Source organism: Mustela erminea, chromosome 6 (genome assembly GCF_009829155.1).
Source record: "Mustela erminea isolate mMusErm1 chromosome 6, mMusErm1.Pri, whole genome shotgun sequence".
Classification (NCBI taxonomy): domain Eukaryota; kingdom Metazoa; phylum Chordata; class Mammalia; order Carnivora; family Mustelidae; genus Mustela; species Mustela erminea.
In genome coordinates, this window is record NC_045619.1 from 87,620,910 (window position 1) to 87,648,687 (window position 27,778).

Sequence of the window (27,778 nt, forward strand, 5' to 3'; positions counted from 1 at the left end):
TTTGATGGTTGAGGGTGGGGTTTACCTTTGTGTTTCTTGTTCTTCTTGTTTTCAGGTAATTTCTGAGAAGCGGGAAATGCCTCCTTCTCTTCTGCTACATTCCATTCAGAAGTCTCCCGTTCACATATTTGTATTTAAAATATCATACTAACCAAAATATCAAGCTAATAACTTAAAGTAGAAATATTACTTTTTCCTCTCTCACACTGCATGGAAACAATTATATTCAGTGCAGACGTCTTTGTCCTCAGGGCCTCTCTTCCCCAGAGCCAGATTGGGAGTCACCCGACAGTTTTCTATAGGACATCATATTTCCTGTCAGTAGGAATTAAACCCTAAATTAAATGCTTTGCTCAGTGTGACAACTCGCTTAATTGCTTAAATGAAATTTTTATCAGTGAACATTTTGAGTACATACAATCACAGAGAATAGCATAGAAACTACCAGGTACCAATCACCCAGGTTAAACAATCATCAATGTTTTCTCATTATTGTTTCCTCAATCCCCCTTCTTTTTATATCTAAATCCTCTACTACTTTTTTTGAAGTAACTTAAAGGAAATCCAGACATAAAAGCAGTTCACTTGTAAACAGTTGCAGGCAGGTCTAAGGAATAAGAGCTTTTTAAATTTAACTGCATAAAGGTCCTATAGCTCTCTTCAGCAATAGTCTTTTGTGAATAGGCCTTTGTAAATGATATCTAATAGCCACCTCCATTTGAATTTCTCTGATTATCTCAAGGATGTCATTTGGGTAAAGGATCTGTATTCAAGGAACTACAGAACACTCATGAAAGAAATTGAAGAAGACACAAAAAGATGGAAGACCATTCCATGCTCTTGGATAGGAAGAATAAACATTGTTAAAATGTCTATACTGCCTAAAGCAATCTATACTTTTAATGCCATTCTGATCAAAATTCCACCGGTAATCTTCAAAGAGCTGGAGCAAATAACCCCAAAATTTGTATGGAATCAGAAGAGACCCTGAATCACTAAGGAAATGTTGAAAAACAAAAATAAAACTGGGGGCATTACGTTACCTGATTTCAAGCTTTACTACAAAGCTGTGATCACCAAGACAGCATGGTACTGGCATAAAAACAGACACATAGACCAGTGGAACAGAGTAGAGAGCCCAGATATGGACACTCAACTCTATGGGCAAATAATCTTCGACAAAACAGGAAAAAATATACAGTGGAAAAAAGACAGTCTCTTCAATAAATGGTGCTGGGGAAACTGGGCAGCTATATGGAGAAGAATGAAACTCGACCATTCTCTTACACCGTACACAAAGATAAACTCAGAATGGATAAAAGACCTCAACGTGAGACAGGAATCTATCAGAATCCTAGAGGAGAACATAGGCAGTAATCTCTTCGATATCAACCACAGCAACTTCTTTCAAAATATGTCTCCAAAGGCAAAGGAAACAAAAGTGAAAATAAACTTGTGGGACTTCATCAAAATCAAAAGCTTCTGCACAGCAAAGGAAACAGTCAAAAAAACAAAGAGGCAACCCACGGAATGGGAGAAGATATTTGCAAATGACAGTACAGACAAAAGGTTGATATCCAGGATCTATAATGAACTCCTCAAACTCAACACACACAAAACAGACAATCATATTAAAAAATGGGCAGAAGATATGAACAGACACTTCTCCAATGAAGACATACAAATGGCTATCAGACACATGAAAAAATGTTCATCATCACGAGCCATCAGAGATATTCTAATTAAAACCACATTGAGATATCACCTTACACCAGTTAGAATGGCCAAAATTAGCAAGACAGGAAACAACATGTGTTGGAGAGGATGTGGAGAAAGGGGAACCCTCTTCCACTGTTGGTGGGAATGCAAGTTGGTGCAGCCTCTTTGGAGAGCAGTGTGGAGATTCCTCAAGAAATTAAAAATAGAACTTCCCTATGACCCTGCAATTGCACCCCTGGGTATTTACCCCAAAGATACAGATGGAGTGAAAAGAAGGGCCATCTGTACCCCAATGTTTATAGCAGCAATGGCCACGGTCGCCAAACTGTGGAAAGAACCAAGATGCCCTTCAATGGATGAATGGATAAGGAAGATGTGATCCATACACATTCTGGAGTATTATGCCTCCATCAGAAAGGATGAATACCCAACTTTTGTAGCAACATGGATGGGACTGGGAGAGAGTATGCTGAGTGAAATCCATCAAGCGGAGAGAGTCAATTATCATATGGTTTCACTTACTTGTGAAGCATAACAAATATCATGGAGGACAAGGGGTGTTAGAGAGGAGAAGGGAGTTGGGGTAAATTGGAAGGGGAGGTGAATCACGAGAGACTATGGACTCTGAAAAACAATCTGAGGGGTTTGAATTGGCGGGTGGGTGGGAGGTTGGGGTACCAGGTGGTGGGTATTATAGAGGGCACGGATTGCATGGAGCACTGGGTGTGGTGAAAAAATAATGAATACTGTTTTTCTGAAAATAAATAAATTGAAAAAATTAAAAAAAAAGATCAAAAGCTTCTGCACAGCAAAGGAAACAGTCATTTGATCCTGTTTTGCTGGAAGCAACATGCTAACTTGGTTGACATATTGCCCTTGACAGCCATGTCTCTTAGGTTTCTTTGGTTTGATAAGAAACTCTTTCTTTTTCTTTCCTGGGCCATTGACTTGTAGAGAAATTATTTTTTTCTACAGAATGTCTACATGCTAGATTTGATTTGTTGTCTCCCATTGGTGTCACGTAAATTCTAGCCCCAGTGTTCCTGTGTAACAGTATCTGTGCTGCAGTCAATTAGATTTATCTCCATTGTTTCAGGCACGATTAGCACTAGTTGTGCTCTGTATTCCTTCACATAGACCATGAGGTACACAGTACTAGTTGTCCAATTTTTAGCAACATAAAGACTGATCAGGGGACTTCTGTGGTTTGGCTCCCTCCCTCCACTGAAAAGCACACAGTAAAGTTCATCTATGATTGTAGTATTCATTGATATCTCCCTAGACTCACTATTTCATTAGGGGCTGCACAAAGGCAACTTTCTGATTTTATCATCCTGCCTCTGTATTTATTAGCCAGGGATCATCTATGAAGAAAGACTCTTCAGGTTTACTATTTAGGTAAACTAATAGTTAATTCATCCAGGAGAGTCAAAAGAAGTACTTGATTCTTTCCCTTTTTTTTTTTTTTAAAGATTTTGTTTATTTATTTGACAGACAGATATCACAAGTAGGCAGAGAGGCAGACAGAGAGAGGGGGGGAAGCAGGCTCTCCACTGAGCAGAGAGCCCTATGCGGGGCTTGATCCCAGGACCCTGAGATCATGACCTGGGCTGAAAGCAGAGGCTTTAACCCACTGAGCCACCCAGGCACCCAATTCTTTCCCTTTTAAAAATTACTTTTTAGACTAATGGATTGGGAGTCCAGCAATTTCCAAAGGTAATCAAGGAAGATTTTAGTTTGGTAATTTGTTTTATTTTTTTTATATAATTATAAATTCATAGTCTAAAAATATATATATATTTGATATGTTTTAGTCCATTGCAGCCTTCAGGTGCTTAAGGTGTCCCATTTTAGGTCAATGGAAGTTTTTCAGATTGGCTTCTGTGTCCTTTTGACAAGACCCACTCAGCTTTAATAACTTCCTTATTTTCTGTGATGAGATGTCTCCTGCTTACCTTGTACTTACCTTGCAACAGACATGAAATCATCATTTTGCCAAATAACTGTGGTTTCCTTTATTGGGAAATAATATTCATAAACTAGAATTTGGATGATAGGAGTACTCACTGTTACTGGGCTGTCTCTGTTTTTAAATATTTTCTATTTATGTATTTATTTAAGATTTCATTTATTTATTTGATAGACAGAGATCACAAGTAGGCAGAGAGGCAGGCAGAGAGAGAGAGATGGGGAAGCAGGCTCCCCACCGAGCAGAGAGCCTGATATGGGGCTCAATCCCAGGACCCTGGGATCATGGCCTGAGCCGAAGGCAGAGGCTTTAACACACTGAGCTACCCAGGTGCCCCTTGAAATATTTTCAATGGACAGAACTAGGAAAGATGTAAGAATATATTTAAAAACAAATCAAAAGTTTGTAGTAATATTTTCAATTCAAACAGAAATTTACAGGATGATTCTATACCTGTATTTATTGTTTCTCACCCTAAAATCTTTGTCCTGAATGACATAAACATATTATTTATTTGCTTTGTTCTGCACCATACTTAAGATAGTATAACAGTAACAGTATCAATGTTATGATTAAAAATACATCTACTGAATGCAGTTTGTGATTTCTCTAGGCCTACTTTCTCCAAGTACTACAAAGAAAAACAAATTAGGTAAAGGGAATGGAGAGAGAGAAAGAGGTGAAAGAAAACTTTCTTGAGCATCCAAATTCTAGGCTGGTGGTTTCAGAAAGAAGCAGGAACGTAAGGTCTTTCATTACCACAACTGATGGAACAGCGTTTCTTCAATGAGAGGAGTACAGACACAGATGACAGTAGCCTTAAAGAAGTGGCCTGCTAAAGGAGCATGAAGAGGTTGGGTACTGTAAAATGGTTGGGAGAAATGGAGCCTTTGAGTGGGCATGCCTCCAAGACCTAAAGAGGATGCTTTTCCTGCCCCATCCCTACTCTAGTAAGTGAAAACGTTGAGAAGGGACTGCCCGACAGGAGTCATGGTCAAAAGGGTACAGCTACTTCCAGAGATACTTCAACCCTTTGTCATCCCATCCTTGGATCAACTGCCAGCTTTTCATAAAGTCAAATACAATGAAGAGGTAGTTAGCAAGGAAGTCTGTAGGGATTGCCTCCTGGAGCATGGAGCAGGGCAGAGAAGAGCAGCCTGCTCTTAAACCCTTTCTGAAGCGTTCCCTCCCCTGATTATGCTGCAGCCTTCCCTGCTATGAGATGTGATTCCACGCATAGGGATGTGCTCAGGATTCTACCTAAATGCAGCTGGAATCTACATTGGACTGCCCACTATCAATCATGCTGAACCACAGAGGATGCAGGTATGGTAAACTTTGGGTATGCTGTCTAACTAGCTAAAAGTTCTTCTACTTGAGAGTGTTATTAAAAAGATGTGTTTTCTATCTTTTCCAGATAATTGGACTCTGCACTGAAGAAGGCAATTGGTTAGGCTTCTTAGGAACCAAATCTAGTATCTAACCACCATTGGTTCTGAGGGCTCAATCCTTGCCTCAAGAACAAGTCTTTGTTGTTGCAAAAGAAATCCATTCCCTCTTATTCAGTTCTCAGTGGAGGAAAGGAATAAAATCCAATATTTTCTTCACAAGGGCTTTAAATCAAGATTTAAATAAATCTTTTCTCCCTTTGTACCAAAAAGCATAACCACATTTAATCTCAGATCTCCTATAATTAGGACATCATTGGCAGACACTTTCTTTTTCCTTTTTTGAAATATGTTTCAATGATGAAAAGGATATATGTTCAACATTTAAATATTCAGAAAGTACACAACTTAAAATTAATACAGGTTATTTAGGTTTATACCAACTTGAGATAATCAGTATTATTGTTTTAGCATATGTCCTTCAATTATTTCTCTGCTTCTAGCTCTCTCTCTCCACCTTATTTGTATTGTAATTTTGCTTACAAATTTGGCATTAGTTAAAAATACTTTGAGCCCCACACCTTAAGCACATTTGTAATAAACTTTTTACTTTAAAACAATTTTAGATTTATTAAAAAATTGTGAAGATAATACAGAGAGGTCCTGTAGACCCCACACACCCAATTTCCCAATTATTAATACCTCACATTAGTATGGTGCATTTGTCACATTGAAAGGATGTATATTTTATTATTATTATTAACTAGTCCATACTTTATTTGGATTTCTTTAGCTTTTACCTGATGTCCTTTTTTCTATTTTAGGATCTCATCCAGGATACTACATTACATTTAGTCATTATGTCTCCTTAACTCTTGTCTGAGACTGTTTGTCAGGCTTTCCTTGTTTTGATGACCTTGAAAGTTTTGAGGAGCAGTGGCCAGATATTTTGTAGATTTCCACATTTGGCCATTGGGCTTTGTCTCCTGTTTTTTCATGATGACCCTGATGTTATGGTATTTTGAGAGGAAGACGTTTTTGGCAATGAGAATTGCCATTTTCATCACATATTATCAAGGCTACATGCTATTGACATGATTTATCACTATTGATGTTAACCTTGATCATCTGGCTGAGGAAGTGTTTCTCAGATTTTTGTAAGGTCATTATGAAGTTATTCTTTCACCCCTTTCCTTCATACTCTTTGGAACAAAAGCATGCATAGCTCATACTCGGGAGGGGAGGAGTTACTCACTCTCTGCTGGAAGGGAGGCACCTATGTAAATAATTGGGAATTCTGCACCAGAGTAGTCTATCTTCCCTCATTAATTAATTAATTTAATCATTTATTTGTATCAGTATGGGCTCATGACTATTTATATTATATTTTCATTATAATCAGATATTTCTTCCTCCCTTCCTTCCTTCCTTCCTTCCTTCCTTCCTACCTTCCTTTCTGGTAAAAAACTGTTCCAGTTTGACCATTAGGAGCTCTTTCAGTGGGCTTTTTTATTATTTCCTAAATTTTTGGCACTGAAAGATGCTTTAGAGTTATTTTGTGTATTTCTTATCCCAGTCCTAGAATCCGTCATTTCTCCAGGGAGCCTTCTTTATTCTTAATGCTGTTAGTCAGGGTTTTCCAAAGAAACAGAGCCAAGCAGATACACACGCGCATGCGTGCGCGCACACACACACATATATACAACATATATATGTACAAAAACACATTATAGATTTATGACATATACAATACAGATAATTATATATAAATACATATAGTTATATATCATAAATCTATAGTAAATGTTTTATATATATAATAAATGCTTTTTATATAATATATAATCACATGAACTATTCCTTATAATAAATCTTTTTTGCATGTATCTATATCTATATATGATATTTGTATGCACATATATAATATATATATTTATATATAAAGTGATTTATTACAAGCCATTCACTTGTGTGATATGGAGGCTGGCAAGTCCAAAATCTGCTTAGTTGCTGTTCCAGTTCAAGTCTGAAGGCTGGCAAGCTGTTGCAGAGCCAGGAAATGCTGATGTCCCTGTTTGAAGGCCCTCAAAGCAAGAGAATTGATTCTTTAGGGAAGGGTCAGACTTTTGTTCTCTCCAGACCTTCAGAAGACTGGATAAAGCCCACCCACATTATGAAGGGCATTCAACTCCACACAAACAACAAGTTTAAATGTTAATCTCATCTAAAAACTTCCTGATATAAATACCCAGAATGAATTTTGGCCAAATATCTGGGCACCTTATGGCTTAGTCAGCTTGACGCATAAAATTAACCATCACACTTACATGGGTCATGGTATTAGAAACCAAGATCTGGGTGCTAGATGTGTCACTAGAGTGTCATTGTTTCCAGGTGCCCTTAGGTGGTGGAGGTAAAAAAACCAATGTGTACATTCTAGCATTTCCTGCATATACACATATCTATAAATGTTACCTTATGTAACCATCTGTATCTATGCTAAACTAACCATAAACCCATGCTGATGTCTACATCTTTAATTTATTATCATAAAGATCATTTTAGCTTTTTCCTTTGCTTATATGTAAACTTGCATCAACAGTGAGAAACCTGGCTCTAAGCATATGCTATCCATTTAATTATTTAATGGCAGTATATGTGTATAGCGGCTTCACAATTATTATACCTTATCCCTATGGGAATCAACCTTATCAACCATAGCATGTATGTATAGTTCCTCTTAGCCTTTAGTCTTACAGATTCCACTCATTTCCAAAGTTGTTTAGGTCAGGCTTTATCTCCAACCCCTTCTGTGAGGTTGTTTCATACATCCGTGATACAGTAGTTCTTTTTTCCACATTTTACATTTCATCTTGGGATTGCTCAATCTTAGAATTACTCCTTTTTAATTTGCACACACACACACACACACACAGAGAGAGAGAGAGAGAGAGAGAGAGCAAGCACAAGCAGGAGAGCATCAGAGCGAGAGGGAGGAGTAGGCTCCCCATCGAGCAGGGATCCCAACATGGGGCTTGATCCCAGGACTCTGCCTGAGCCAAAGGCATATGCTTAACCAACCAAACTACCCAGGCACCCTCTTTTTAAATATCAAATATTAAATTTCACTCTTTCACTACAAAATTCTGTGAGTTTTTAACAAATTCAGAGTGTTGTTAATTCACCATTACAGTATCCCAGAGAAAAGTTTAACTGCCCTCAGTACACCATCCTGTGCTTCACTTATTTAACCTTGCAGAAGTCTTTTGCCTTTCCATATGAGACTATGGGCTCTGAAAAACAATCTGAGGGTTTTGAAGTGGCGGGGGGGTGGTAGGTTGGGGTACCAGGTGGTGGGTATTATAGAGGGCACGGATTGCATGGAGCACTGGGTGTGGTGCAAAAATAATGAATACTGTTAGGCTGAAAATAAATAAAAAATAAATTTTAAAAAATGAAAAAAAATTTTAGAATCAACTTGTTGATAATCAAAAAAAGAGCTTGCTAAAATTTCAATTGAAATTGTGTTGAATCTATATAGCAAATTGGGAAGAATTGACATCTGAATAATACTGAATCTTCTAATCCATAAATATACAATGTCTACTCTACACTTACACTTTTTATTTCTTTCATCAGTATTTTATAATTTTCCACACACAGATGCTCTTAATATTTTATTAGATTGATACCTAAGTACTTAATCTTTTGGTGCTACTATGAATGATACTTCTTAAATTTTCAACATTCACTTCTTTACTACTGGTATATCAAAAAGCAAATGACTTTTTATTTTATTTATTTTAAAAAAGGTTTTATTTATTTATTTGAGAGAGAGAGAGAGAGACAGAGTGAGAGAGCATGAGAGAAGGTCAGAGGGAGAAGAAGACTCCCCATAGAGCTGGGAACCTGATGTGGTACTCAATCCCAGGACTCCGGGATCATGACCTGAGCTGAGCCAAAGGCAGTCACTTAACCAACTGAGCCACCCAGGTGCCCTGCAAATGACTTTTTAAATAGTAACGATGTATACTACAACTTTGTTATACTGGCTTTTTTTCCAGGAGATTTTTGACAAAATCTTTCAGATTTATACATTGACTATCATGTCATCTGAGAATAAAGACAGCTTTATTACTTCACTTCTAATCTGTATAATTTTTATTGCTCTCTCTCATCTTACTGCACTGGCTGGAACTTCCAAGACAATGTTGAATAAAAGTGGAGAGAGAACACATGCTTGTCTCATTCTCAACCTCAGAAAAAAAGGGTCCAGTCTCTCACCAGTAAGTATGATATGAGCTATAAGATTTTTTTTTAATGTTCTTTATTAAGATTAGGAACTTGTCCTCTATCATTGTTTGGTGAGTTGCCTTTTTTAAAAAAAAAATCAAGAATGGATGTTACATTATGTTATATAATTTTTTCTGCATTTATTAATATAACCATATGATTTTTATTCTTTAGCCTTTTCTATGGTGAATTACACTGATTGATTTTGAACGTTGAATCAGCCTTGCATGTCTATAATAAGCCTCATTCATTGTGGTGTAGAATTCTTTTATACATCATAGGACTCAATTTGATAATATTTTGCTGAACACCTTCATGTCCAAGATCAGAATAGATATTGGAGTGTACTTCACTTTTCTGGAAACATCTTTATCTGGTTTTGATATTAAAGTAATGCTGTCCTCATAGAATGAGTTAGAAAGTGTTCTTCCTGTTTCTATTTTCTAGAAGAGATTGTCAAGTATTGGTACCATTTCTTTTTTAATTGTTTTGGTAGAATTAACTAATGAAAATATCGAAGCCTGGTGCTTTCTTTTTTGGAAGGTTATATATTATTGATTTGATTTCTTCAATAGGTACAAGACTATTATCATTATCTGTTTCTCCTTGTGTAAACTCTGGTAGTTTTGTGTCATTCTAATTTGGCCAATTTCATCTAAATTATCAAATTTGTAAGTATTGAGTTGTTTTTAGTTTTTCTTGGTTATAGTTTTGATGTTCCTGCACCATATGATTTTAATTTAAGTCCATACATGCATATACAGGTTTTTTTAATTTTAATTTTTTTTCAGCGTAACAGTATTCGTTATTTTTGCACGACACCCAGTGCTCCATGCAATCCGTGCCCTCTGCAATACCCACCACCTGGTTCCCCCAACCTCCCACCCCCCGCCACTTCAAAACCCTCAGATTGTTTTTCAGAGGCCATAGTCTCTCATGGTTCACCTCTTCTTCCATTTTCCCTCAACTCCCTTCTCCTCTCTGTCTCCCCTTGTCCTCCATGCTCTTTGTTATGCTCCACAAAAAAGGGAAACCATATGATAATTGACTCTCTCTGCTTGACTTATTTCTCTCAGCATATACAGGTTTTTAACTTCATTTCTGTTTATTGCTATATCCCAGATATAATTCTTTGCTAATTATTTTTTTAGTTGTTTTTTAAATTTTTTTTAATAAACATGTAATGTATTTTTATCCCCAGGGGTACAGGTCTGTGAATCGCCAGGTTTACACACTTTACAGCACTCACCTTAGAACATACCCTTCCCAATGTCCATAACCCCACCACCCTCTCCCGACCCCCCTCCCCCCAGCAACTCTCAGTTTGTTTTGTGAGATTAAGAGTCTCTTATGGTTTGTCTCCCTCCCGATCCCATCTTGTTTCATTTATTCTTCTCCTACCCCCCTAACTCCCCATGTTGCATCTCCACTTCCTCATATAAGGGAGATCATATGATAGTTGTCTTTCTCTGATTTACTTTTTTCACTAACCATGATACCCTCTAGTTCCATCCATGTCATTGCAAATGGCAAGATTTCATTTCTTTTGATGGCTGCATAGTATTCCATTGTGTATATATATACCACATCTTCTTTATCCATTCACCTGTTGATGGACATCTAGGTTCTTTCCATAGTTTGACTGTTGTGGACATTGTTGCTATAAACATTCGGGTGCATGTGCCCCTTTGGATCACTACGTTTTTATCTTTAGGGTAAATACCCAGTAGTGCAATTGCTGGGTCATAGGATAGTTCTATTTTCATCTTTTTGAGGAAACTCCATGCTGTTTTCCAGAGTGGTTGCACCAGCTTGCACTCCCACCAACAGTGTAGGAGGGTTCCCCTTTCTCCGCATCCTCGCCAGCATCTATCATTTCCTGACTTGTTAATTTTAGCCATTCTGCCTGGTGTGAGGTGATATTTCATTGTGGTTTTGATTTGTATTTCTCTGATGCCGAGTGATTTGGAGCACTTTTTCATGTGTCTGTTTTTGCCAATTATTTTACTTTCCATTATTCTTCATGGGAATATTAGTGTGTGGTGAGTGGGCTTAGATTTTGGAAGCCAAATGTCATAAATCTGGTATTAGATAAATCCTGTGCAGAAAGTGAGTCAGTGCCAAAATGAAAGGCTACCTCTTCTCCCTGCAGGAATGGTTAGAGGAGAACACAGCAAAATACTGATACAGTGGGATCCAGAAATACCTTAATAAATTAGCCAATCCTTGAGAATTTCTCTTGTACTGAGAGTTGGGGTTAGGGGCATGGAGGAAACGGACTGGAAACAGTAACTGGCCCTCAGGAAGTAGAAGTTAACAGACCATCCTTGCACTGTATCCTGTATTTCCCTTAACCATTCTTAGAAGTCAAAGTGGGCCAGGGCACACCTAGAAGGGATGTGGGACCATCTCGCCAGAGCAACAGGACTTGGCTTCTTTGAGCCACCATGAAAACCTTATGAGGTAAGGAAGAGGGAGTTTCTATTCTCGTTCTGCCTTCACACTTCAAGAAATCAGCATATAAGTTTTGTGCCTGCATTTTTGGACCCTTAATTTGTCCAGTTACAGAGTTTTCAATTTTTTCATATTGTGAAGATCGTTGGAATTCACATCGACATACATACACCCTCCTGCATTTGTACTATTTTCTCAGGATACATTTCTAGAAGTATAATTCCAGTTCAGGGATATACACATTTTAATTATTCTTCATACACCTTGTCAGGCAAGTTTCTAGGTCATGAAGGCAATTACAAGCAAAAATCAAATATCTTATTCTCTTGCCAATGGTCTTTTGCTATAATTGGTAAGATAACATATTTCTTTGGGCATTATGGGTAGCCACTGGGCAAGTGGCAGAGAAGTCTTAGAGACTAAGTTAGAGAAACTAAGCTACTATTACGTAATACAGGCAGTAAAAATAACTTTATAATGATGGTAGACCAGATCCTTGCCACTCCATTTGCCAAAAATGTATATGCAATCTGATCTGGGAAGGAATTCTGAACATCAGGATACCAAACGGCAGTTTGTTGAAACTGTCTGAAGGAAGAGAGCAAAGTACATGGGTATTGGGAGTATCTATCACATGATAAGACACTTGTGCAATGAAAAAGCTAAAGATTTAAAAGTGATAAAGCAAGTCAATACTACACCATAAATTATATTATAAATCTGCTTTATTGCAATTAGAAGAGAGCAAAGAACAGAAAATGTCACAGAGATACAAACCATGTTTATCACACACCTGATTACTTGTGCTTTCATAACATTGTGAGGGAGGATCTCAACATTTGAAAGATGGGAATTCCTGGGCCAGTAAAAGCAAGAAGTTGCCTTATTCTGAACCAAGACCCAGGCAGTGACCTTCTGATGGGGAGCAATGGAAGCTCAAGTGGGGCAGGTAGAGACAGTGAGGTGACATGAAGGTGCTCAGCAACTTCAGCTCAAACTCAGAAAGTAAGAGAAATCAGAGACAAGAGAGGAGACGTGGCCTGAGAGAGGGCAATGCAGCTGTAGACAGAGACAATGTGGGACCAAGAGCCAACGGCAGGACTTAGTGCTTGTAGCTCTTCCTGCTGGAAGATGAGGTGGTGGTGTACTTGATGGTGGAACTGCTACCTCCAGAGGAGCTGAAGCCACCCCCCATGCCTCTGCCACTGCTGGAACTGAAGCCAGCTCCAAGGCTGTGGCCGCTGCCATAGGAGTAGCCGCTGCCTCCGCCCAGGCCTGAGCCACCGCCCATACCGCTGGCACTGCCATAGCCACCAGCACTGCCATAGCCTCCAGACACGGTGGACTGCACCACAGCTGTGAAGGAGAGAGGGACAAAGACACACAGGACACAGTGAGCTCATTCTGCCAGCTTCAGAAGGGGAGGAGCACAAGGGCAAGGGAAGGAGGTGAGCAAAGGTACTTACAGATGTTGACTTGTCCAACGCCTTCGCCACTCAGCCTAGGAAGGGAGAAGACACGGCGGGGGGGCATGAGACCTCAGAGAGCTACCAAGGGACCAGAGTGGGAAGCCTTGATGTGAGGATAGCCCATGGGGAAGCTGCCTTGGAAATGGTTCTCTGAGAGTAGCCGCTATGGCCATAACTAGGGTGCCTTCAACTTGTGCTCATGGCCCAACATCCTAAACCTGGATCCAGGATGTTTGAGGGGCTTGTGTGATGAGTTACCTACCTGCACTCCTCGCCCTCCAGCAACTTCCTGTAGGTGGCGATCTCCACATCCAGGGCCAGTTTAACATTCATCAGCTCCTGGTACTCCTTTAGCAACCTGGCCATGTCCTGCTTGGCCTTCTGCAGGGCATCCTCCAAATCAGCCAGCTTGTTCTTGGCATCTTTGAGGGCCATCTCCCCACGCTGCTCAGCATCAGCAATGGCGGACTGCAGGTTGGCACACTAGAGAAGGAACATAGGCAGGATGAACTCGAGATTTAGTCCTCCAGAGGATACTAAACACACTTCTTTCTAGTGAGGAAGAGTTCCAGAGTCCAATATCATAGAAAGGGCCTTCTTCCTCTTTTTGTCCAGTCTTTCTCTGTTCTGCACAAATGAGTTAGTCTGGGAGCCACATGAGAAAACCTGTGCCCTTTTTTAACCTCCCTGCACTATACTGGACAAAATGCCAGCAGATTTGGAAGAAATGGACCTACGCATTTCTTTTGAGTGCCATCTTCAAAGCCAGACAAGGATCTCTTCTGGTGATCTCACGTGGATGCCACACTAACTTATACAAAATTAGGAACATCCTCATTTAAGCAGATGAGCTTCACATCTAGCTGTGGAGATCTTGACTTCCTCACTCCTAACAGATTCTATCACACTTGGGCAACACTGATCTTCACCTTTGGTCCTTGCTCAACTTTCTTTTTCCATTGAATCTTGAGCAGATTTGAAGCAATCTTGCCTCATCCTGACCTCTTTTCTTTACTGACTTGTTTCATATATTCCTAAAACAACCTTTTGTTTTAACCAATCTCTTTTAAAAGCTCCAAGACTATCTTTTTACATCTGACTGACTGGGATTATTCTTGTGATGTGACTGTATCACTCTGTAGTTTTGGCATCCAAGTGCCCTGATGTGTGGGAATTCTCAAAGGTGGGAGCTGTGTGTTCTCCCCTTTCTTTGCTGTTCCCTCAATTTCGAGCATTTCCCAAAGGTAGTTGATGACCACCTAGTGGTGTAGCAAGGAAAGGATGTTTTTCCTCTCCAGAGCCCCGCACCATACCTGCTTCTTGACATGGTCGATCTCGGATCTCAATCTCTGGATCATGCGGTTGATCTCAGAAATCTCCTGCTTGGTGTTGCGCAGGTCATCCCCGTGTCTGCCTGCTGTGAGCTGAAGCTCCTCATACTGAAATCCAGGGAGAGAGAGAAAGAGAGAGAAGATGGTGTATATGGGCTTTCACATCCCAACAGTGGCTTGCCTTCCAAACAAGGCATTTAACACATTTGGACCATGAAGCCAGTGGTTTCTCCACAAGGGTTTTTAGGGAAAGTTGACGTGGTCCAAGGTCATTGGATACTGTACATTGATCACAGACCCTCTCTCTAATGGACCACTGTCTGCCTAGTTCATTTGTGGACCAACAATGTTCTGTACCCTGTTTCTGAGAGCCAGGATCAGGGAAAGGACAAATGACAAATGCAAAGAACACTAGGTCTTTATCTAGTGACTTGGGTTCTTGACTTATCAAATTTGGACATAAATTCTGTAAATGCCTGGTCTAAGATGGCAGGGTACACATCTTATGAGAAAATATCAGCTTCCTTATAGCAAATTTCCCAGCAAAGTCTGTAGCCTCACTAATGATCAGGTAGGGGACACGGGCATTCCTGGGCAACTGTCAACTCAAGGCTCACCTTGCTCTGGTACCAGGACTCAGCCTCAGCCCGACTCCTCTGAGCGATCTCCTCATATTGGGCTTTGACTTCAGCGATGATGCTGTCCAGGTCCAGGTTACGGTTGTTGTCCATGGACAGGACCACGGAAGTGTCTGAGACATGGGTTTGCATCTGAGACAGTTCCTGCAGAGCAGAAGATGGTCAGATCATCTTTTCCTGTGGCACTGACTGATGTATCCAGTCCCAAGATTTCCCACCCTTTGCAGAGTCCCATCACAACAAATAAAAGAGGAGTGGTGATGCTTACTGCGTCATACAGGGCTCTGGTGAAGTTGATCTCATCTGTGAGAGCATCTACCTTGGCTTGCAGTTCAACCTTATTCATGTAGGCAGCATCCACATCCTGGGGAATAAGCCAACAACTTGGAGTCAGCTGAGCCCTCCTTCCCAGTCTCCACACCTTTGAGTCTCCCCCTCTATTCCCCTCTTGGATGTGTGCAGAGACCCAGAGTCCTCCCCCTCTACAAAGGAACATGATCCCCTGATCTTCATCAGCTCACCTTCTTCAGAGTCACAAATTCATTCTCTGCTGCTGTGCGCTTGTTGATTTCATCTTCATATCTACAATTAGAACAAGGTAAGACATAATTGAGCCAGAGATGGAGATAATACAGCAAGATCAGCCTGGGATCCCCACTTTCCACAAAACAGATAGGTCCAAATTGAGTTTTCCTGCCACTGACCCCCCCCAACACACACCTTTTGTGTGTGTGTGTGTGTGTGTGTGTGTGTGTTCTCCCAATTGTTCTCCCAATTCCTTTTCTCTCCTACCACCTCTATGGCCCATTTGTTCTTTGGGGGTTGTTTTGGGACAATGATTGTGATTTTCATTTCCATGGACCTGTTTCCATACGGAGCCATGCCCACATCTGGACCTGGTCACCTGGCAGTCCTCAAGCATCTGCTTCAGGGAACTGAAGCCCCTTTTCTCCTTGAACTCACTTGTTCTTGAAGTCCTCCACTGTGTCCTGCATGTTCCTCAGCTCTGAGTCCAGGCGGCCCCTCTCCCCCAGGATGCTGTCCAGCTGTCTCCTGAGGTTGTTGATGTACTGTTCAAACAAGGGCTCCAGGTTCTGCCTCACAGTCTTGGTGCCCTGCTCCTGGAGCAGAGTCCACTTGGTGTCCAGGACCTTGTTCTGTTGCTCCAAGAACCGCACCTGGAGGAAGACAAGGTGATATTTGCCGGAGAAAGCAAAGGAGAAAGAGGTAGGCATTGTCAGGTGCCCAGGCACTCCTGGGGTGTCACCCAGCACGCACCTGGCCTACTACACAGCATATACAGAGGCTCAGGCTGACAGTGTTGGACCCACAAACCTATTGCCTTCCCACTCCAGTGATGCTGTGTGAAATTCTTCCATGGACATATGAAGTCTTCTCACTAGGTAAGTTATGCTGCTTATCAATGACGTTTAACAGTTCTTTTCTTTTCATTGAAAAACACAATCATATATTTCCCCATTAGGTTGCACAGTTTTTTTTTAAATCGTACTTCAGCTAAAAGCATATTAAATGTGTAGAATCTAACAATTAAATCCAATAGCTAATGATTGGACTCCAGTAACTTCTGTTTTAGTACATGGTTGCTCTCTACAAGAAACACCTTAATGGTCATGCTCTGGTTCTACACAGTTAGTATTCCTATGGCTATATAAATGTTTCTAGGTCTTTTTCTTCTAAGCCAGGCAGATGTCCTTTTCTTTTCTTTTTCTGACTCTTTCCTCATGCCCAGAGTCCTCGAGGAGATTTCTGCTGGCATTATTTTTTAATCTCTAGGAATCTCCAGAAGGGAAAGCTAACCCATTCCATTCTCTCACTGCCTTCTTTTGCTTCATGCTTATCAAAAGTAGAATATTCTTCCCTGGGAATGATGGATACTTAAGAGACCCAGTGGTTTTAAATGATTTCCATCACCTTCTGCCTGTTGTGAACATGGAGCCCAACTGGCATCTCAGGGGAGAGCGAGTCCCAGTCCCCTTCTCCCTCCCTTCCTCCTGAGTCTCCCCCTGGTAGGACACTGGTTGGTTGTCTAGTTTGGGGACTCTGGAATCCCAGTGGAGACAGGTGCTCGTGGCTCACCTTGTCAATGAAGGAGGCAAACTTGTTGTTGAGGGTCTTGATCTGCTCTCGCTCCTCAGTCCTCACCCTCTGGATGGTGGGGTCGATTTGCAGGTTCAGAGGAGTGAGGAGATTCTGGTTGACGGTGACCTCTTGGATGCCTCCAGGAGGGCACACAGGGAAGCCAGAGCCCCCATAGCCACCAGCAAAGCCAGGTCCACCACCGAGCCCAAAGCCACCACCAGCTGCACCACCAAAACCAAATCCACTTGAGGCTCCACCTCCATAGCCAAAGCCGCCTCCAACTCTGCCACCATATCCGCCACTGATGGCACAGCTGCCCCCTCCGATGGAGATCCTCTTGGAGCCACCCAGGCCATAGAGGCTCCTGCTGCCAAAGCCGGCTCCTCCACACGCTCCACCGAAGCCACCACTGCCCCTGGAGCGGGACACGGAGACACTGCTGAAGCCAGAGCGGCAGACCCCTGGGACTCTGGCTGAGCTGGCACTGAAGCCACGGTGGCTGATGCTTTGGCTCCTCATGGTAGATTTGCTAGACATGGTTTCTGAAGAGGAGAAGGCTGAAGAAAGTGTGAGAGGCTGAAGGGTAGGGCTGAGAGGAGCAGATCTGTGAGATGAACCTCCCGGCAGCAGTTTATATATGGTGGAAATGGGTTGGGCTTCGTCCTGGAAGGTGAGCTTGCAGATTGGGAAGGGCTGATCTTTACAAATAGTGAGATCAGCCCCAGCCTCTTAAAGGTATGAAACATGAAGATTGCTTCTTTGGCTTCCTTTAGTCATGGAGAAATTCTCTTGCCTTCCAGCCTTGATGATCCCAACACAATAAGCCTGGATGTGAATTCACTGAAGTCATGAGTTAGTCATGTTCTGAAACAAAGGAGACAAGGAGCTGATTTGTGATAATTGTCCCTTCCTTCTGCTTACTCAGACACTCCTCTGTGTGCCCCCTTCCCACACAGGTTTTCTCCTCTTCAAGCACCACCCTTCCCATCAGGGTGGGACTGACTCTTGAGTTCTTATAGGCATTTGCCCAAAGGCCTGCACAAGAAGTGGCCTGCAGTGTTTTTCATCATGTTTCTGCCTGTCCTTCTGTAACTCCTGGCTTCTTCCTGGTGTCCTGGGCATGAATATGGGGGCTATACTGGGGATGTAATCTTCCTTTGAAAAACAAAGGGCCAGAAGAGTTGGGTTTTTACACTGTGTAGTCAGCATTTGCTCTCTGTCCTATGTGATAAGCTCACCAATTGGCAGTTTCCTGAAAGGACAGGAGACATCACCAAAGACAACTCTGTCTAGAGACCTGACTTCTGTACCTCCCTCCCCAATTTTTGCTTCCCAATGACTTGTTATTATGCAAATTTTTTTGTCCAACTGGAAACCATAAACACCTTTTTCTCTCCTGTTTTAGAATGATCACTTAGAACTCAAGAAATCTAAAATGAGTATGACAAAAATTATTGAGGAAATTACTGAATTTTGATTCCAACACACTTTGACACTTCTGAGGAATAAAAAAGCAGACACCTTAATGGGGTGTGTACAGAAAGTTGAGGGGCATATGGAAACAGTGAATCATAATAATGTGCCCTTACATGTGTGATTATGTTACATGTAAATTCCAAATTTATATTTCTAATCTCAGCACTTAAAATCTGAAATGGCTATACACCTCAGAGGGAAAGAAGGCTGTGAGTGAGTGTGGTGTTTGGCCTGGAGAGGAATGAAGTCCTTTTCCCCCAGCCCACACATTAGGTGCTGAGCACCAGGAGCACTGAGGGCAGTTTTAGGCATGCTGTTCTGTGAGAACACATGGGTCAATGGCAACTAGCAGGGGAAGGACAAACTCGCACATTGAGATGACCAGAGAAAAACTCTTGTTACTATCTTAGAAATGTCTCATCTCTCCAGTGTTTTCGGGTGCACAATATCCAGGAGAGCAGGTCATTTCCTGCCCAAAAGAGGTGCTATCTAAGCATAGGGAAGAGATACCTTCTCAAGACAACGGAAACAGCTCCCTTCTCCACCCTCGTTGCACAATGTGCTTCCACCCATTTCTGGGAAAGAAGTGTTCCTTCCCATGGCATGGTGTTCTGCTCTGTTCTACTGTCTTGAGATAGAAGTTTGGCATAGATGTTGCAGGAAGGGTAGGAAGGATTGGCAAGTCAGGTGGGAGCAGCACACATTTTCCCCAGTATTTATATCTATAGCTGCTTTCACAGTGCAGTGGTGGAGTTGGGTGGTTGCCACTGAGTGTGCATGGCTTACAAAACCTAATAGAGTTACTATGTGGCCCTTTAAAGAAAAAGTATATCAACCCCTGGTTAAGAGCATAGGCTCTGGAGATGGAGTGCTCAGGCTCCTAACTAGGCTCATGTGTGTCTTTGAAAATTATTCATTTTTATAGTTGTAAAGTGGGGTCGAAAATAATATCTACCTCACAGTGGGGATTGGAGGAAATAATGCAGAAGCTTTAGCATAGGGCCTGCACAGAAGTACTCCATTAAGCTGAGTTAATATCACTATTACAATGCAAGTAGGAAGAAGATTGGTGAGTTCAGGGATACATGAGAATCCTCAAGAACTGGAACCACAGGTACAGCTGTGCATGTGGTGGAGGGGACGGAGGCAGAAGAAATGATGCCAGCACCGAAGGTCTGTGTCCTATTGGTAAGGACCTGGAAGCCACATATGGGGGTTTGCACTTGCTCCCAGAAGCAGCACAGCACCATGGAAGTCAGAAGAGCCACAGAAGCAGAAGTATGATTTATAAGTTTGCTGGTGCTCAAAGCAACAGGACAGGGAAAATTTCTGCTCTAGTGCAAATGCAGCTTCCTACCAAGTGGTTGGAAGGAAGCAGTGGTCAGAGAGAAGGAGGATCTGTGTCTTTGACAGGAGCCGAGCAGACTGCTCTCTCTGTCCTGTGTGGGGTCAGTCTCCCTTGGGCCATCCTCTGCTGGGCCCTCTTCTGTTCTCAGGGCTCTGCATGCAGGGACAGGCTGCCATCAACCAACATGGATGACCAGATCAGTGCCTCCTTTAGTACTAATTTTATATCTTCTCTAGGGTGGGGGAAGACTCATCCCTGAATAAGTGTGTAATTCAGTAGTAGCAGCAGAAACTTCACATTCAACCAGTTATCTGGTCAGAGGATGGTTTGTCTTGAACATTTTACCCACTTCCCAGCTTGGCATGTGCACCAGAGAGCACCAGCAATATAAACTATTAAGTTTCATTTCCCCACACAAGTATTTCTCCTATCAATAGATTTCTAAGACACTCTGTAACATATTATTTTATATTATGTTCTCTCTAAGATATATATAAAGATACATTTTTTCCCCAAGATTCGCATCACTACCTGCCAGGGAACGATGCCTTAAAACCAATTCTGGAAATGCTGACCATTAGTGAAGTCATCTAGGAAGGCTCATGAGAGCGGCTGTAGGCTCCTACGACAGCAGAGGAGGAGTTACAGTGGAGGGGCCCCATGGCAGGTCCATTTCTGATTTCACTCTTTTCTTTGTACTTGATTCATTTGCCCTTGATTTTCTGTATCTTTGACTGCAGGGAGGTGCCCTCTCTTCTGCATTCTAGTTTGACACTGCCATTCTGGGATAAGCTGTCCTTTTTCCCTCTCTACAGTCCAGTCTTCTGCTCTCTGCTCCTGCTTCCACACTCAGGAGAGGGATGTGCTCACAGGGGACCTGCTGGATGGTTAGAGAATTGATTTCTTCAATGAAATCTCTCCAGCGTTCCTGAATCATGTCCCGTGGTGGTTATATTTTCCCAGAGGAGCAGGGTGGAGAAGGCCAGACCTTCATAACAAGATTGAAACAAAGGGTGATAGTTCAGGCAAATATGTGAGAGAAACTAAAGCAAGCAACGTGAGTAACACTGATGACAGCTAGCCTCCTCCCCAGAAGGCTGCCGAACCCAGCCTCTTTCTTCTGCCAGGACATCCTCCATTCATTGCTGTTGTCTGTTGGTCTTGGAATGAAGAAGGCCTTTGTTCTAGGGCCCAGGGGTTCACCTGCGCTCCTTGCATTTTTCCCAGCATGGAGGAAGGCGGCAAGGAAACCCAGAAGCCCGAGTCCATGCAAAGTCTGCCTCAAGAGGAATTTGCCTTGTCTTTCTGCCTCCCTGGGTGGAGCTGGCAGATGAGACTAAGGGCTAGGCTATTGTCATTATCCATCAAAAGTTTAAGACTGAGTACCTAACCCTGCCAGCCCCAGCACAGGATGATGCTGTTCAGAGGGAATCCCACAGACCCAGTCCTGTCCCTAGGGAGCACCCACTGAAAGAAAAACACATGCAGCCACCTGTGTAAAGACTGTAGACAGTAGCACCCAAGTTGGAGTAGAAAGGCAGCCTTCTATGATCTACAGAGCTGTTCAGACAATACGAAAACTTCCAAAGCTTCACGACTTAGTAACTAAGTAACTGTCGTGAACATATAGTTGCACTAAACTGTAGAAATTCCCTTGTATTTCTCAATTTCCACACACAAGGTGCATCCATTTTTGCCAAGAATACAGTGACAGGGTCATATATCTGGACATGAAATCTGAGTGGCTTTACCCACAGCTGCTGGAAGTTTCTGACAACTCCTGTCTTCCAGTGGGATGAGGCTCTACCTCAGGTTAGTCATGGAGTCCAGAGATCACTAAAAGAACACCTTCCACGGTGCTCAGTGAGATGTTCAGTTCAGAGCATTGCCTGTCTGTGGAACTGTGGTCCCGGACCCCCTGACACCACCCCATGTGAACTCTAGTATAAGTTGAGAACCTCATATTTGTCCTGCTTCTTCCTCACAGCCTGGAAGTAATGAAGGGAAGCATTGTGGCTATCATTTCAACCACCAAAAGTAATATGCACAAAGGGTCTGGGATGAATTGGGTTACAATTACTAGCATTTAGGATTGATGCATGTCGTGTGCTTTAAAGGACACAAATTGAGTGTTTGTACAATTATAGAAAAACTCTGATGTTCCTTTAAACATTGATTTTGGTGCATATTCCTATAAAACCTAGTTACTGCATAACACATTTTTGAAAGTGTTCATTTCTTTTTGACTCACGCTGTACACACTGGTCTTGGGTCGGTAAGGGCATTTGAATGGTTGAATAACTGAAAGGTGCAAAATTAAGCTGGGATTGGGACAGATTCAGATGAAGGGGACAATGCTTGCCTTCCCTGATCAACATGGAGAGACAGTAGCACTCAAGTTGGAGTAGAAACACAGCCCTTTATGACATATAGAGCAATTCAGACAGTATGGAAACTGGAGGAAGTGAAACATTATGAGGCTCTGAGGCAAGAAGCAATTTTGGAGGCAGAAAGATCTTTCAAAAAGATTTGAGAAGCCTTACAGCAGGGCTGGTGTAGATCAGGCCTGGGATGAGCAGGGTGAAAGGGCATGGGTGGGGAGCCTCCTCCTATCATGTGTATGAGGTCCTCCATAACAACCGGGGTTGAGGAGAGCCTAGCCAGCCCTCCCCAGGCACCAACAAAAGTTCTAGGTGGCCTGGCACTGGCAAAATTTCTAGGTAGCCTGGTTTCTGCTTCTCTCCACCCATTCCCTCATGTCCCCCACCTCCTATCTGTATCCTGCCCCCTTAACACTGAAGTGTCCACCTCACTAGCCTCTGTCATAGAAACAACAATGAGAGTTGGGTAAAAATACTCCAACAACCCTCCAGCGAGATGCACAAAGACCTGGTTTAAATACTGTAAGTGGTTGGTTGAGATGCAGCCTATGGGATGATGTCTTACTACATCTGCCTATTGGTGAGACTTCCTTAATGTCAATATGGGGGGGAAAGACATCTAGTTAATGATGGGTACGTTGGGTAAGTCCCCCCAATTCAGGATGATTTGCAGTAATTCCTACCCCCCAAAATGCATCTCAAAATCATCTGGCTCTTATTATGAATATCCTAGAGAGCAAACATGCCTCAGAAGTGCTCCTCTGAGATTTCTTGGCATTTAGTGGCAACTTCCATCTGTTAATCCTTTGCAATCTCACTTTAAGCCTGGGTTTAGGATTAGTGACAGATCTTCAATGATGTGATGTGGGCCGGGAGCAAACAGTGAAGAAAGAATTCTTGAAATGTCTTCGGTGCAAAAAGGTGCTTTTATTACCGCACAGGGACAGGACCCATGGGCAGAAGGAGCTGTTCTGGGGTCATGAGGAGTGGCTGATTATATCCCTTCTAGTTATTGGTGGCTAATAATAGTGGAAGTCTCTAAGAAATTTGGAAACAGGGCTTTCAGGACCACAAGGGACTAACCACTGCTAAGATAGGGTTATTTACTATTGCCTAGTAAAATTCAGTCTTGACACTCTTCAGATGTGTATCAGTGGCACGTATGCCACTGGAGGTCATTGACAATAAATTCTGAGGAGCATTTGTAGCAATCGGGGAGAGTGACACTAACAAGAGCAAAGCTACAAGGGTAAAGCAATGAAGCAAGTCCTTGAAAGAGCTGTAGGACTATTGCAATCCGTATGCCTCAGGAATTCTGCCTGGAGACTGCCAGCCATGTCTGGCCCTTGCTTCCTTTTTCTCCCCTCAATAGATTCTTTGGCACAAGTTTATGGAACTAACGTGCTGAAGGAAGCCTCGGGGGATCTGGTAAGTTCAACTTCTTTCCCATTTTCCTCTAAACTTTCCTCAGCTGCTTCCAGGAAACAGCCTGGATTTTTCCAAATAGGCATAGAAGAACAGAGCGTTTGTACCCTGTGGTAGAATCTGTTGACTGGGTATTCTAGAGTCCATTCCCAGTTCCATACTTTCCTTCCCATCTCCACTATAGAAACTTGGAAAGTGAGACATTCTTTTTCTCAAGATCTTTAAGAAGTTTATTAGATATAATTTATGCACAGTGAAATGCACAGATCTTTAGTGGGGGGTTCAATCAATTTTGACAAACCCATGCACTTCTGTAACCCACACAATATCAAGATAGAGAAGATTTCTGTTACGCCAGGAAATCTATGTCCTTTAATCCCACTGCTCCCAGGCAATCACTGTTTTGAATTTTTCCATCTTAGATTAATGTGTTCATTTTAGAACTTTTAAATGGAATGAACAGTATATACTTTAAAATATATATTTATTGCTATATATTTATATATTGCTATATATTTATATATAGCATATATATATATATAGCTATATATTTATATATTATTTACATGTGTGTGTGTTTGGATTTGTTTACTCAGCAAAATGTTCTTGAGATTCACCCAGATTGTTGTGATAGTTCATTGCTGATTGATAGTTCAGTCTCTTTTATTGCTGAGTGATGTGCCATGGTATAAATATACCACAGTTTCTTTACCCATTCTGACTGATGAGTATTTCCAGTTTATTACCTTCCATAAAATGGTTATGAACATACTCGTGAGGCTTTGTGTGGACATACGTTTTTAGTTAAAACAAATAAATACCTGAAAATAGAACTGTTGCATCAAAAGTAAATGTATGACCAGCCCAGCCAGGTACATCTCACCGGTACCATAAACGCGTGCGCACGCTCGCGCGCGCACACACACACACACACACGAAACATATTTCAGTCTCCCAAAATGATTGTACCGTTTTTAAAAATTGGTAATTTTTTTAGTTTTAATTTTTTTATTTTTAGAGTTTTAAGTTCATAGCAAAATTGAGTGGACAGTACAGAAAGTTCGTATATACTGACCCCTCACATATATAGCCTCCCTTACTATCAGCATCCCTCACCAGAGTGGTACGTTTGTTACAGTTGATGAATCTATGCTGTTATAAACATCACATGTAGGTTTTTGTATGGACATAAGTTTTCAGTTCATTTGGGTAAATACTGAGGAGCATAATTTCTGGATAATATGGTAAGAGTACGTTTAATGTTGCAAGAAACTGCCAAACTGTTTCCAATGTGGCTGTACCATTTTGTATTCTCATTAACAAGGAATGGAGTTCCTGTTGCTCTATGGTCCTCATCAGCATTTGGTATTGTCGGGAGTTTTAGATTTTCACTATTCTAAAAGGTGCATAATGGTACCTCATTGTTTTAACTTACATTCCCCTAATGACACGTGATGTGGGTGCCTTTTCATATGCTTATTTGCCATCTGTGTATCTTCTTTGGCCAGCTGTCTGTTAAGGTCTTTGGCCTATTTTCTAATTGGGTTCTTTGTTTTCTTTTTTTTTTTTTTTCCCCCAAGATTTATTTATTTTCTTTAGGAGGGGAGGGGCAGAGGGAGAGTGTCAGGCAGACTCCATGGCAAACACAGAGCCTCACTTGGGGCTCAGACCCCATGACTCTGAGATCACAACCTGAGCTGAAACCAAGAATCTGATGCATTAACTGAGTGCATCACCCAGGTGCTCCTGGGTTGTTAGTTTTCTTACTGTTGAGTTTTAAGAATTCTTTATATTTCAGACAACAGTCTTTTTATTGGATGTGGTTGTTTTGCAAATATTTTCTCATGGTCTGTGGCTTGACTTCTGCCTCTTGACAGTGCCTTTTGCAAAATAGAAGTTTTTAATTTTAATTAATCTATTTTATCAATTCTTCCTCTCATGAATCATGCCTTTGATATTGTCAAACACAAGGTCATCTAAATTTTCTCCTATGTTGTCTTTCAGGGTTTATAGTTTTGCATTTTATGTTAGGTTTATGATGCATTTTGAGTTAACTTTTGTGAAAGGTGAAAGGCGTTTAGAATCATTTTTGCACGTGGATGTCTGGTTGTTTCAGCACCATTTGTTGGAAAGATTGCCTCTCCATTGTATTGCTTTTGTTCCTTTATCAAAGACCTATTGGCTATATTTGTGCAAGTCTACTTCTGGGCTCTCTGTTCTATTCCATTGACTTATTTATCTATTCTTTGACCAGTGGCACACTGTCTTAATTACCATAGCATTATAGTAAGACTTAAAGTTAGATAGTATCAGTACTTTGACTTTGGTCTTCTCATTCAATATTGTATTAGCTATTATGATTTTTTTGCCTCTCTATGCAAACTTTAGAATCAATTTGTCAATATCCACAAATAACTTGCTGTGAATTTGATTGCAATTTCATTGAATTTATAGATTAAATTGGAGGAAAAACTGGCACCTTAATAATATTGAGTCTTCTTATTGATGAACATGGAATGTCTCTTCATGTGTTTAGTCCTTTGATTTTGTTCATTAGAGTTTTATAGTTTTCCTCATATAGATTTTTTAAATTTCTTTTCAGCATAACAGAATTCATTGTTTATGCACCACACTCAGTGCTACATGCCATATGTGCCCTCCATAATACCCACCACCCGGCTCCCCCAACCTCCCACCCCCCGCCTCTTCAAAACACTCAGATTGTTTTTCAGAGTCCATAATATGAACCATGAGAGAGATTTTTTTTTAAAGATTTTATTTATTTATTTGACAGACAGAGATCACAAGTAGGCAGAGAGGCAGGCAGAGAGTTAGAGGGGGGAAGCAGGCTCCCTGCTAAGCAGAAAGCCCGATGTGGGGCTCAATCCCAGGACCCTGAGACCACGACCCAAGCCAAAGGCAGAGGCTTAACCCACTGAGCCACCCAGGTGCCCTGCCTCATACAGATCTTATATATACTTTGTCAGTTTGGGGGCTGCTAATGCAAATGGAATTGGGTTTTTAATTTCAAATTTCAATTTTCATTGATGGTATACAGCACAGCAATTGGCTTATATATTAACTACATACCTTGCAGCCTTTCTATAATCACTTATTAATTCTAGGAGTATTTTTTTTTATCAATTCTTTTGTGTTTTCTACATAAACAATTAATCTTCTGTGAACAAAGTTTCATTTCTTTCTTCCTGGTCTGTGTACCTTTTATTTCCTTTTCTTGTCCTAATGCATTAGCTAGGAACTCCAGATATTAAAAAGGAGCCATGAGGAGGAAAATCCTTGCCTCGTTCCTGACCTTAGTGGGAAAGCTGCTAGTTTCTTACCATTAACTGTGATGTTAGCTGTAGAATTTTTGTAGATGTTCTTTAACAAGATGAAGAAGTTGCCCTCTATTTCTAGCTTGCTGAGAGGTTTTTTTTTTTTATCATAAATGGTATAGGATTCTGACAAATCGTTTTTCTGAGTCTGCTGATAAAATTGTGTGATCTTTTTTTCTATAGCCTGTTGATGTGATTGTTTATAATCATTGATTTTAGGATGTTGATCCAACCTTATATATACACTTTAAATAAATCTCACTTGCTCATGGTGTATAATTCTTTTCAAACATTGTTGGATTCAATTTGTTAACATTTTTCTGAGGATATTTTAACCCATGTTTATGATAGATTTTGGTTTATAGTTTTCCTTTCTCATAATGTCTTTGTCTGGTTTTTGTATTAGGTCAATGCTGGCCTCATAGAATTAGTTAGGAAGTGTTCTTTCTGTT

The 27,778-nt window shown here is 41.2% G+C and overlaps 1 protein-coding gene across 1 annotated transcript; it reads right to left on the reverse strand.

Moving 5' to 3' along the window:
• Window positions 1-12,565: 12,565 nt before the first annotated feature.
• Window positions 12,566-17,949, reverse strand: KRT6A (keratin 6A). The gene is made up of 9 exons (XM_032348291.1): window positions 17,359-17,949; window positions 16,225-16,439; window positions 15,783-15,843; window positions 15,530-15,625; window positions 15,241-15,405; window positions 14,606-14,731; window positions 13,555-13,775; window positions 13,290-13,324; window positions 12,566-13,179 (listed from the first exon to the last, which is right to left on the reverse strand). The coding sequence occupies exons 1-9, from the start codon at window positions 17,896-17,898 to the stop codon at window positions 12,926-12,928; spliced, it is 1,713 nt and encodes a 570-aa protein (XP_032204182.1). The 5' UTR covers window positions 17,899-17,949; the 3' UTR covers window positions 12,566-12,925.
• Window positions 17,950-27,778: the final 9,829 nt, after the last annotated feature.

Excerpts from the sequence above, each read along its gene's own strand:
- KRT6A (XM_032348291.1), bottom strand. The coding sequence starts at position 17,898 with ATGTCTAGCAAATCTACCATGAGGAGCCAAAGCATCAGCCACCGTGGC. Across the intron at positions 13,776-14,605 it reads TCGACCATGTCAAGAAGCAG|TGTGCCAACCTGCAGTCCGC; the intron begins GTATGGTGCGGG and ends TTCCTTCTCTAG. Across the intron at positions 13,180-13,289 it reads CGTTGGACAAGTCAACATCT|CTGTGGTGCAGTCCACCGTG; the intron begins GTAAGTACCTTT and ends TCTCCTTCACAG.